Source organism: Puntigrus tetrazona, chromosome 24, assembly GCF_018831695.1.
Source record: "Puntigrus tetrazona isolate hp1 chromosome 24, ASM1883169v1, whole genome shotgun sequence".
Classification (NCBI taxonomy): Eukaryota; Metazoa; Chordata; class Actinopteri; order Cypriniformes; family Cyprinidae; genus Puntigrus; species Puntigrus tetrazona.
In genome coordinates, this window is record NC_056722.1 from 10,897,701 (window position 1) to 10,909,907 (window position 12,207).

At 37.7% G+C, this 12,207-nt stretch overlaps 2 protein-coding genes across 3 annotated transcripts in view; one reads left to right on the forward strand and one right to left on the reverse strand.

The window, feature by feature from the left end:
* Nucleotides 1–11,972, forward strand: part of LOC122329814 (dipeptidyl aminopeptidase-like protein 6) — a 34,637-nt gene extending 22,665 nt beyond the window's left edge. The window contains exons 7-21 of the mRNA XM_043226410.1: nt 2,564–2,718; nt 3,323–3,420; nt 4,697–4,823; nt 5,106–5,144; nt 5,219–5,326; nt 5,944–6,035; nt 6,161–6,208; nt 6,250–6,362; nt 8,164–8,217; nt 9,666–9,764; nt 9,842–9,911; nt 10,757–10,951; nt 11,034–11,088; nt 11,698–11,815; nt 11,902–11,972. Coding sequence (XP_043082345.1) covers nt 2,564–2,718; nt 3,323–3,420; nt 4,697–4,823; nt 5,106–5,144; nt 5,219–5,326; nt 5,944–6,035; nt 6,161–6,208; nt 6,250–6,362; nt 8,164–8,217; nt 9,666–9,764; nt 9,842–9,911; nt 10,757–10,951; nt 11,034–11,088; nt 11,698–11,815; nt 11,902–11,972 — 1,442 coding nt within the window. The remainder of the gene's footprint in view (nt 1–2,563; nt 2,719–3,322; nt 3,421–4,696; nt 4,824–5,105; nt 5,145–5,218; nt 5,327–5,943; nt 6,036–6,160; nt 6,209–6,249; nt 6,363–8,163; nt 8,218–9,665; nt 9,765–9,841; nt 9,912–10,756; nt 10,952–11,033; nt 11,089–11,697; nt 11,816–11,901) is intronic.
* Nucleotides 1–12,207, reverse strand: part of dpp6a (dipeptidyl-peptidase 6a) — a 343,738-nt gene that overhangs the window by 231,190 nt on the left and 100,341 nt on the right. The window lies entirely within an intron of this gene.

Consider the following 12,207-nt stretch of genomic DNA (forward strand, 5'->3'; position numbering starts at 1 on the left):
TATATATATATATAGTTTAAATAATTAATAATATCGTAGATATTTTAATATTGTTAATATTGTGACGTGGTCCCTAAAATAAAACGTTAGCCGCAATTGCAAGGAAAAATTCTTACTGTAAATGCAAACACATTTTAGCAATTTTCAAGATATTATATCCATGTGGCAGGTAATTGAGGCAGAGCGAAATGCCGTGGGTTAAAAATGAAAGAACCTTGATGGCATCAGCTGAAAAGGAAAGCCATTTTAAAGGAGGAGCAAGTTATTACATTTTGATGAAATATTACAAAAAACATTTTTTTGCTTTGAATCGCTTGCACGATATACGACCAGCAACATGTATTAAGGAAGTAAACAGGGTCAGACTGGCTTTGAGTTTTCAGCACGTGTGTATCGTGAGCAGAAGTAAAGCAGGTCAGCAGCAGCTCATTCTTCATCAGGGTCACCAATCCTCTGCATCTATACTAAACCTCAACTAGTTTACAGGTTTATGGGCTTTGCAGGAATGTGGACACTTTTATCATTGAAACGTGGGAAACGGTTTACTAGAATAATATTTTGTAATTTAAAAAAAAAAGTGGCCAAAATCAATTTAGAGCAATTATAGCATTCAATCATTAAATGTTTTAATAACAGGATATGCACAGCTAATCATTTTACTATATTGTTGAGTCAAAATGTGCCTGATGTAAAAAAAAAAACACCAAAAAACATACATAACAAAAAATAAGCTGTTTTCAGTGCTGCTANATAAATGATCATCTAATATACATTGTTTAAATAATGAATAATCATTTTTATAATATTTTGGATCAAATAAATGCAGTATAGTCTTTTATATCTTAGATTTTACAAGCAAGCCGGTATTATAGTCTTCATTCATTAATATCTGTGTAATATCGATCGGTTTTGCTCCTGATCTATGGAGATGTTTCTGAATGGTTCCTCCAGAAACACACGTCTCAACCTTTGATTTACCTCCTTCATTTCCCTTTATCCGTGGCTTTAGCTGTAATGAGAGTGTTGGGGGTAATAAACTTAATGCAGCTGTTTTTCATAGTTTGTACAACTGAAGAACGTATCTTTTTCAAAGCATTACCGGCAAACAGGCCAGTGGCCTATTATAAACCTTAATAATAGATTCGCTTGTGCGTATTATACGAAAGTGTTCATCGGTAGTGTTTTTTTCCCTAGTCATTCTCGGCTGTCATTCCTGCTGTATGAGGGTACATTAGCAGCGTGTATAAACTTTATTGTATATCAGTAATTGGTTTTATCTCATTCCGAGGCTATTCTTAGTCACATGCTCTTACAACATCTGCTTATTCTCTGCAGACGTCTGCCGCCACCCTGTGGTCTTACATTTCCTGACAGACAGCATTTAATCTGAACGCACAGCAAGAGCCGGTTCTCATAGGGAAAAACGCAAATGTTGTCATTTGTGGAACATAATAGAAGATATTTTGATGAATGCTCAAGCTGCTCCTTTCCATGACACAAAGTGGACGTTTATATTAAACTAGGAGTGTTTTGTGATACTTCGGTCAACTTTTGTTATATGCAATGTAAACCTAAAACGTATTAAAAATAGCTTTCAATTATAGGTTAAACACAAATAAATACTACAAGTCTAGAAATATGACAAAACATTATATTAAAATGATAAAAGCACATTAAAACTTTAAAATAGCAAATATATTTATGACAGAAATATTACTAAAATATAAAAAAATGGCAAAAGCCTATTACAGAATTATTTCAACTTAAACTAAAATTAAAAAAAGAAACTATCAAAAAAAAAGCAAATGCGTGCTATAAAAGTATATTAATAAAACTACTAAAACGACACTCACAGACAATAGAAACTGGCTATAAAACAGACACACTGCTGAATTTCTCTAGTGGTGTTTTGCAGAAAAACACATGGGTTTGTTCTGACGTTAAGCTGAAAACAAACTAACTGGCAGAATTTTAATTATTGGGCAGCTATTCCTTTAAGAATCTGGAGCCATGGTGCAGCGGTTAATCTTTCAGGCGCTCGTGTGGGCGATGTAGGTTCGAACAGAACTGTCTATAGACGTCAGGGCTTCTGTTTGCGAATGGTTTTCAGTTTAAATCACGCATTTAATGGCACAATGTAATGCAATGTATGAAAATGTCCTGAATAAGCCCTATTCTTGCACCTAAAATAAATAAATAAATAAATAACTCTCAGTGTTGTTCTCATCTAGGTTGCGTAATGTCTTAATGAGCTCTAGAGGTCCGGTTCGTGGTGTCACAGACAGTCGTATTTTACATTCCCTCGTGTGACGGCGGCTCTGTACGGAGTGATGGATGAGACTCCCGAGGCTGCAGCCTACAGGCAAATGGATGCGATAAATCACACGCGCTGTTTTTGCACATGTTGCAGTTATGCATTTCGCAGCGTGTCCTCTGTCCTCGAGAATATTTAATCCTTTAACGCACATCATAATCTGACAGAGACGGCGTCACCTGCTTCCTTTAGTGTAAAGCTTGAGTTTTGTGTTGAATCCACTCGTGTTTCATTTGTTTGTGTTCACAGAGGAGATCTTCCAGGGTCAGATCGCTCACTGGTGGTCACCAGACGGTCTCAGACTGGCGTATGCCACCATCAACGACACTCTGGTGCCCAAGATGGAGATACCCATATTCACAAACGCACTGTATCCCAGCGGACAGGAGTACCGCTACCCTAAAGTAAATCTCTGCAGCTTCTTTAACGACTTCCAGTGTCTCTGTAACCTTGAAATGATGTTCTGGTGGTTGCTGTTGTCTTGAGCGACATTTAAAGGAACAGCGCGCCCAAAATTGCAAACTCTTGTCTTTTTCCAAACAATATGACTTTGGTTTATCTTCAGAACACAAAAGGAGGTATTTGTTATGTCCTCTCATTGTTTTAGTTTATCCATTGAAAGTAAACCAACATTTAAGCATGAAAAAAGTAATCCGGGTAAAACAAATGAACACGTTTAATTTAGGCTTTTATTATGTTATTTGTATACGCAGAGCGCGTCAGATATGGTCAACCGAAGCTTGATGCACGAGAACTAACCTCATTGCTCCTCAAGCGTCAAGCATGCACACACTTTCAGTGGATGGATAAAAAATAATGAGAGAATATTAAAAAATGTCGAAGAGTGTTGCAGTTGAGAGCAACCCATTGACTACCATAGCATTTTTGTCGATGGCTACCAGCAACTGTTTGTTTTCCAACATTCTTCAAAATGTCTTCATTAGATTTTTTTTTCTTGTGAAATATGCCTTTGAGGGTCTCGTGACGATATCTCTGTTGTCTGTGCAGGCAGGGGAGGAGAACCCTGATATCTATTTGTCAGTGGTGAGTCTGAACGGCCCTTTACACACAGTGAGGATGAGGAAACCTGAGGACCCCAGAATCAGGTGAAGATCTGCCAATGACCACACAACAGCATGCTTTACCATGCTCTGTTACCTTTAGGAGTTTACAGTGACCCCAAATCAAGTGCCATCCAAAAGATCGTAGTAAAATTGACTAAACTAACTTCACTTTTCAAAGTTATCTTTTGCGTGTGTTTTGCCTTGCCAATTTACACATTCATGCAAGTGCAGACCTTTCAGATGAAAAAGAAGTCATTTTTCTGTGCACATCCATAGAGAGAGAGAGGTGCAATTACATACGGTTAGACACATACACACACAGTTATGTGAAAATATATGTGAGTTTAGACCCTTGCATTTAGTTTTAAAGAGACAGCAGCCTAGAAATACCTACTTCTGTCTGGTCTGCTAATCAAACAACACCACAGCTTTAACAAAGATGAATCTGTATTTAACTTGTGCAGTAAGCCTTTTTGTGTTGTTTTACACTTAATTATAGCATTTCTGCACCCGAATACTACTGTTTCTGTCTTTATATAGCCTATAATTTCATGTTGTAAGGCTGTTCATCTATGTCTGTAATTTGTGCAGTTGTTCTTATTGTATTGCTGACTTTCGTAATTAAGCTAGTAGTTTCTGTTGGGGTATAGAAATCCTTAAATTAAGCTTTTTTGTAATAAATTCAAAACTGATCTGAAACTCAGAATCAGTAGTATGAATCAGTAGTGACTCAGAATCAGTAGTATGATTCGAACCGAGATCTGTTGCTCCACATATATTTATGTTTTTGAAAGTCTGCATTTATTTGGTAAAAATACAGTAAATATAGCTGTTTTTTATTATGGTTGATATTTATTCCTGTGATGAAAAATTGAGTGTTTTTTTTTAGCATCAAAATTCCAGTGCACAGCGTCACATGATTCTTCATATGCTGATTTTTCTATGGAAACATTTGTTGTAATTTTCAGTTAATATTTTTATGGAATTCATGACGGATTTTTCCAGGATTCACTGATGAAAAAAGAACAGTATTTATTTGAAACTGTAACATTATAAACGTATTTACTGTCACTTTTGATCATTTTTATGTGTCCATTCTGAATAAAAATATACGCTTCTTAATGTATATTTTTTATGATATTGTTTCTCTTTAACAAACTGCATTACTCCGCAGAAGAATTGCTTTTAACAGCATTTTTGAATTAAGCTAATGAACAAAAAATCTATTTTGCCCAAAGCCTTTCATAAATAAACACATTTGCCACAAGAGACGTACACGGTTTGAAGTGGTATTTGAACCAGCTTCCCTCTTTTGCAGGAAAGATTACTACATCACGATGGTGAAGTGGGCCACCAGCACCAAACTAGCGGTAAACTGGCTGAACCGAGCGCAGAACAACTCCATCCTGACCCTGTGTGAGGCCACCACGGGCATCTGCACAAAGGTGCCTTCTGATACACACACTTAATTATCACTGCCGTCCGTTCTCGAGTCATTAAGACAGTCAAACGACTCAAATGAAAGTGCGCGAATTACGTCATGACCTTTAATTTTCCAGAAAAGGCTGTAAGGGTGACAGCGTCTATTGTTACATCCAAATGTATTAAAATGCATGTCAGTTCAGTGAAAGAAAGCATCAGTCAGTGCTTCGGCTGTATATAAAGGGCTTAGTCGAACAATAGGAGACATACAGAGAAAAAACAATAATCTGTCGGTGTGTTTTCAGAAACACGAAGACGAGAGTGACAGCTGGCTTCACAGACAGGTGAGTCACGCACCGCGCGTGTGGGATGTGTGTGTAAGAGAACGCCGCTCCATTGTTGGTGAATCTCTCTGCAGAACGAACCCCCGCTGTTCTCCAGAGACGGGTACAGGTTCTTCTTCACCCGCGCCGTTCCACAGGGAGGCCGAGGGAAGTTTTTCCACATATCCATGTCCACGTCCCAGGTGAGCTGTCACCAAGAAACCACACTTACGAAGCTTTAAACTATAGTTTAGCCAGATTTTTAGCTGAAACCGCGGTGATTCATATAGCGAGAGCCTAAAAAAGCATATCAAGGATGCTGGTGATTTATTGAGTTCTTACATGTTCGGTCTGTGCAAGACACTGAACGTTATTTAAAATGATCATTATTTAATCGCGCTCATATTACGGAGCAGTTAAATGCTTGAATCGGATTGGCTGATGAGTCGTGGCCGCATCACTAATAATAATTGATGAACAGGACATCACTACGGACAGTTTGTCTGAGGCTATGCTTCTATTAATCTAAAAAAATACTTGCGCATGTCAATTGTTTCGCTTCATAAGGCATCAATATATCGTCAGGATTTATACCCACAGGTATGAGTTTTGTCTTGCCTGATGCATAAAGTGCCAGCAGCCAACGACTTACATTTTCTGAATCAGCAAGGACCACGCTTTCAGCAGTTAAAACGTTCTTCTGAAGTTCTACTGAAAAGTTCTGCCGATGTGAAAAGAGTAACTGAACAGCAAATATTCATTTTCGGGGTGAACTACCACTTTAACAGCGTGACTTTCTGTTGTTGTTGATGTTTTTTAGCCCAACAGCAGCACAGACACGCTTCAGTCGCTGACGTCAGGAGACTGGGACGTGACGGAGATACTAGCCTACAACGAGAACACCAAGCTTGTGTAAGGAGCAGCTTTCAAAAGCCCCAGATGCTGGATTCTATCCACGTCAAACAATAAAAAATTTAACTGAATTTTAATTTTAATGCCATTACTCCCTTTTGTGACGTATTAAAATGTCTTTGCAGATACTTCCTGAGTACAGAAGACGATGCAAGACGGCGTCACCTCTACAGGTATGAGAGACACACACACACACACACACACNTTTTTTTAGCGCCAACACCACAGGATCCTTCAACCGCCGCTGTCTTTCCTGTAATTTAAGCTGTGGATACGTCAGTGGATCATTCAGTCCAGATGCTAACTACTTCCTTCTCAACTGCAAAGGTTTATGCTTTTTCTATGCAAACATCTGTAACGAAAGTGCTTTTTAAAGACAAACCTGTGTGAGCTCAGGGTTGTTAATCGAGTGCGTGTGCTGTTGAACCAACCCATGTTTCATGACGCTGTACAGAAAACTCCACCAATTAGAGAGTTCCAGTGAACAGAGCTCCTCCCACTCCCTTGAAGCACTGCAAATCAATCACGTCTCCCTATATGCACTCAAATTATTTATATATTTGTATGTGTAGTAATATTTTGCAATTAACTTAAAGTGTTTATATTCTGTACAGCTTAATACGTTACATATTTTTAATTGATGTTTAATTTTATTACATCAAAATCATTAAGTACATAGTCTTGCGATTTTTTTGCATCGAGTAAATGTTAATGTTGAGTTTATGCTTATAACTGTGGTTTGTTTTTGTTTTTTTTAAATCCCTATGAATCAAACGAAACTAAAAAAATACTTACGCATCCAATGAAGCTGAAAAAGTGGATGGTGCCAATGCACTATATTACACGGCTTAATAATTAATTTTAATTATTCAGTTTCTGCATTCTGATGCCGTGTAACTGATTGTTGTCATAAGAAACCTTTTTTCTACATTGCTGTATTGCTAGCTTTATATCTAATATCCTTTCATGCATTATAGAATAGTTCATAATGTATTGAAATAGATCATTCCACAATAATAGACATTTAGCGCTATTGGACCAGAAATAATATGGAATACAAAGACAAGAGTTTCAGTTATTAGTATGTTTTATATCTAATTTGATCTTGGCTCAGTGACTCTGGCTGATCTGAGCGTGTTAGTCATGACATCATTACCATGCTGTGTGTTTTATCAACAAAAAAGCGCGGTTGCCATGGTCACTGATCAGTTTAGCAGGGTCTGTTGAGCACGGGGAAAGGTCAGTGTTTGTGTTATTAATTAGATGAAGTCAGAGCAGAGCCTTATGGTCCCTGCAGCGTGACGACAGAAAGAGTGTAGTTGATGCAGGCCACCGGTTGTAGCAAAACTCAGCTTTAGGTGCTATATAATTATTCCGTGAGTGCATTGATAATTTCCCATCTTCGAAAACAGATCATCTGATCAGTAATTAAAATCAAAACAATCTGTTATAATAGAATTTCCAGTACTTTAACTCGGCAAGGTCGCATCAAATTGACCAAAAGTGACAGTAAAGGCAATTATAACTTTACTAAATATTTCTATTTAAATAAATGCTGTTCTTTTGATCTTATTTTTTTTCATCAGGCAATAATAAAATATGGTTTCCACAAAAATGTGAAGCATCACAACTAATTTTAATAGCTTTCTTATTGATTCCTGAAGGATCATGTGACACGTGCAATTATATTAAAATAAAAAAATAATATTTCATAGTACTTTCATACTTTATTGATATTTCCGGTTAGGTCTGGAGAGCAAAAGAGAGAGAGAGAAAAAAAAATGTAATTGACCCAAACTTACACTTGTACATCACAATATTCACAAAAATACAAAAAAAATGGTATAAATAATATTAATATAAATTTAGTTAGCGATATATAAAGTGGTTACATGCCGTTTAGAGATGTGTTTTATCTGAAGTAGATTATATTTCACATATATAATAACTCACCCAATGTGTATATGTGTATGCTCAGCTAGGGCTTGTTTTTGTGAGATGGGCTGACATGAACGTCTTGTGTTTTTTGCGTGCAGGTCCCGGTGTGCCTCACACAGCCGTGTNGCAATGTGTATATGTGTATGCTCAGATAGGGCTGACATGAACGTCTTGTGTTTTTTGCGTGCAGGTCCCGGTGTGCCTCACACAGCCGTGTACAGCACCAGAGACGGAGAGTACGAGAGTGAGTCCTCGGTCTGTTACTGCACTAAACGCTATCAGACACCCCATCACGTTCACTTTATCAGCTCTAAACCCAAGAGCTTGTTTTACTGGAAAGGTATTTCTCACCCAGAAGACATGATAGAACACCTAGATATGCTCTTTATCAATGGTGTTCAAAGGTTAAATGTGCTTGAAGATAAAGGAAAACATTTATCAAATTGTGTACACCGTGTCCTCGGGATCTCTTCTGTTAGAGCGTGAGCGGAGACGATGGAGAACTGCTGTGCGTTTAGTATAATTAGCAGTGATTATCATCGGCCACTTGCAGGACGAAACAGACTTTGACTGTTTAGCTGGTTAGCATGACCGTTAGCCCCTGCTGGCAATTGTTGTAGCTAAATCATTCTGGAGGAAAAAGTGACTTATTCTTCATTTAATATGATGATGCATGATGCGATATGTTTATGTGGTTTAAGGTGCCAAAAACATGTCGATTTGTACAAAACTCATCGTTCTGAGAAGCGAGGTATGCTTTGATTGGCCAGTTATCCAGTGCGTTGTGATTGGCTGAATACCTCAAGCGTGTGACCAAGGCCCTTTACCGCAACATGATGCCGTGACCCACACCATGATACAAAAACAACACATTACAGACGAGGCATTTGTTGCATCCAGTGAGGCATAATTACTTATTACCGTAACTTAGTACTGTTTTTTTACACGTCACAAATGGCGCCACACAAACATAACACCATGTCTGCATTCGTGATCGCAGAAACGACAAACAAGCACTGCCCTTCAGCGCTCAAAACTCATGACTGAACAGTAATAGCAGGTTCTTTTCATTCGAAAACGCGACTTATTAAAGTTTGTGAGTCAGAAGCGCCAGACTGTCCTTGCAAAGTTGGAATTGCCTCACTTTATAATGTCTGTGACTGCTCTGTTAGGTTCAGGAATCAGTCTTCTGTACATGCACTAAACACACTCTAATATTTGTGCTGAACTGTTCTAAAACAGTGACGTAAATACAAATTGACCATTGATTACTAGTTGAGTCCTCTTTTGGAAGCACAGACAAAGTTGCGTCACTTTCACAGCAAAACACAGCGTCTCCAGAACATGGCGACGGCAATGACATTTTTATTTATTTATTTTTTATGAATGAATTAATTTATGTTTTAATTGAGCACCATATCAGCATATTAGAATGATTCCTGGAGTAATGATGCTATAAAACAGGAATAAATTACATTTTAAAATATGTTACAATAGAAAATAGTTCTCACTGTTCTCACTAATTTTATACTGTAAAAGCATTAATAGTATTACTGCTTTTATTGTAAATAAAGCTTAAGTGAACATAAGAGACTTTTTTTAAATCATTAAAAGATCTTGCTGGCACAAACTTGTGTTTATTTTATAGTAGATAAGCACATTTCTGTATGTGTTTCACTCTGTTTCCCTCAGAGCTGCTGGATGTGGAGCTCAATGAGCAGTTGAACACCACCGTGAACAACACTCAGATGCCCAAAGTAGAGTACAGAAAGATCAACATAGAGGATTACTGTGAGTATCTTACAGCAGACTCTCAGAGTCAGGTTTCACAAAGCTGATGATTTACAGTAACTTAATCATTTGTGCAGCTCTGAGCATGCAGATCCTGAAGCCAGCCGGGTTTCTAGAAACGTCTCACTACCCCTTACTGCTGCTGGTGTAAGTGATTCACACACACAGAATAAATGATACATGATCCACACCAACAAAACACAAGAACACGGCGGATCCCAGCAAAGATCGGACTAAACAGTAAAACAAATAGAGCACTTTAGTGTACTTGGGCTTGCGTAAAGACGGCAGTCAAAACATAACGACGTTCACTAACACTGTGAAGGTTTTCAGTTGGATCGCGTCTTCTTTAGCATGCGGTGCGGAGAACTTCGAATTTAGAGAACGACAAATTTATAGTCATGTACATTACGTGCATTATTACTTTGATGCGTTCAAAACATCTGTTAGTGCGGGTTTTCCAGGTAATGCATGTTTGATGTAAGTACTATCAAGCATTGTGCATGTTACTCTTTGACAGACGTTGTCATCATAATATTCAAATCATGCGGATTTATCATGCGGGGATAGTTTTATTAAGTATTCATTGAAGTGATTTGATGTGCTAGAGCAAGTATTCAGTGAGAGAGTGTTATTTGGTTATATGTAGTTATGTTGTAATTTAGTTCAATTGACAGACAGCTGATCTAAAATTCTGACTATATAACACACGTGAGAGAATGTTGGATTTTTGGGCAATTATAAAACATGCTGGACATGTTTGAAATGCTTTCAGCATAATTCTTTAGACTTATTTTGTGTTTTAGCTTGCATAAATTACGCTCCAATGGCGCGAATTTGTGAAATGTGATCCAGATATTTCATCATAATATTCAGGTACAAGGTGTTAGAAATCAGAGCTTTGTTCCGATGCAGTGAATGTACTGTGATATTGTTCGATGAGATGTTCCTCCAGCATGGCAGGTTCTGACGTGTTTGATTGGCTCCGGCAGGGACAGCACCCCCGGTGGTCAGATGGTGACGGAGCGGTTTCAGGTGGACTGGACCACGGTGCTGGTCAGCTCCTTCAACACCATAGTCATGCGTCTGGACGGCCGCGGCAGTGGCTTTCAGGGCACAAACCTCCTCCACCGCATCAGGAAGAAACTGGGGGAGTTCGAGGAGAGAGACCAGCTGGAAGCTCTTAGGTCAGATCATCCACACGAACGAATCTAAAGGTCCAGCTTCAGGTCCACTTCACGCTCACATCTGTTCTTTGGTTCTCTGCAGAGAGATCTCACAGCAGCCGTTCATCGACAGCTCAAGAATCGGAGTTTATGGAAAGGTGGGTTTGTAGGGGAATGAGTGCCGTGATGCTAATAGCTAGTAAGTGAGTTGTTTACCTGGTGATTTTTTTCTAAGTAGTGAGATAGCATGGCAGAATGCTTTCATCTCACTGCACGCTTAGGTATTTTAGTTGTATTAAATATTCTAAAAATTGTATAAATATTTTAAATTAACTTAATTTGCTTTATTTCATATTTTTTGTAAAAACATTAATTTATTTTTGAAATATTACAATTTAGTTTTTTTTACCATTTATTTAATTTAATTAGTACTTTTAATGCTTCAGCGTCTTGTTTATGTTTTATTTCAGTTACATTATCGATGAGCAAAATCAGTTTTAGTTTACTATAATAACTGCCTGGAAAGCAATCATTATTACAGTTTGACGAATGATTACAAAGAAAAAAGCATACACTGATGATTCCTTCAAAATAAAAGCGTGAACGTGTTAAGAATCGGTTTTGATTGCGTGTTGCCTCCAGGTCGTCTGTATTGTAAAGTTTATAATAATTTTCTCTTAATGAAATTGTACTGTGTGAAACATGATTCTATCATTCAGCATCGTTCCTGTTCCTGCTCGCTAATAACCTGTTTTTGTCTGTTTCAGGCATATGGAGGATACCTGGCCAGCAGACTATTACGCTCAGATGAAAATCCAAATATGTTTAAGTTCAAAATCAAGTGTGGCACAGCCATCTCTCCCATCACTGATTTCTCTTTATACGGTATGATGTCACATCCTGCGTTCGATCTCTCGCCTGTCATTCATTCATCAGAATAAAATGATTACTCCCGGTCTTCTGTTCCGCAGCTTCCGCGTTTTCTGAACGCTATTTAGGATCACCGCAGGCCAGTAAGAGAGAATATGAGGTAATGCTTTAATCTGCATTAAAATCATATTATTTGAAAATGTTCATTTCGATTAGTTAATAGGGATTACATGATTTCAAAGTGTTCCCTCAATTGCATTAAATTATTTATTAATTGACTTTTTAATTCTTTCTTTTCTTTTTCATTTTTTAATTCATGTCATGCGTGAGGTTCCCAAATATCTAAATATCTACTTGAAGTCCTCCTGAGATTTAAAAATAATAAATGTTTTTTTAAATATATAATA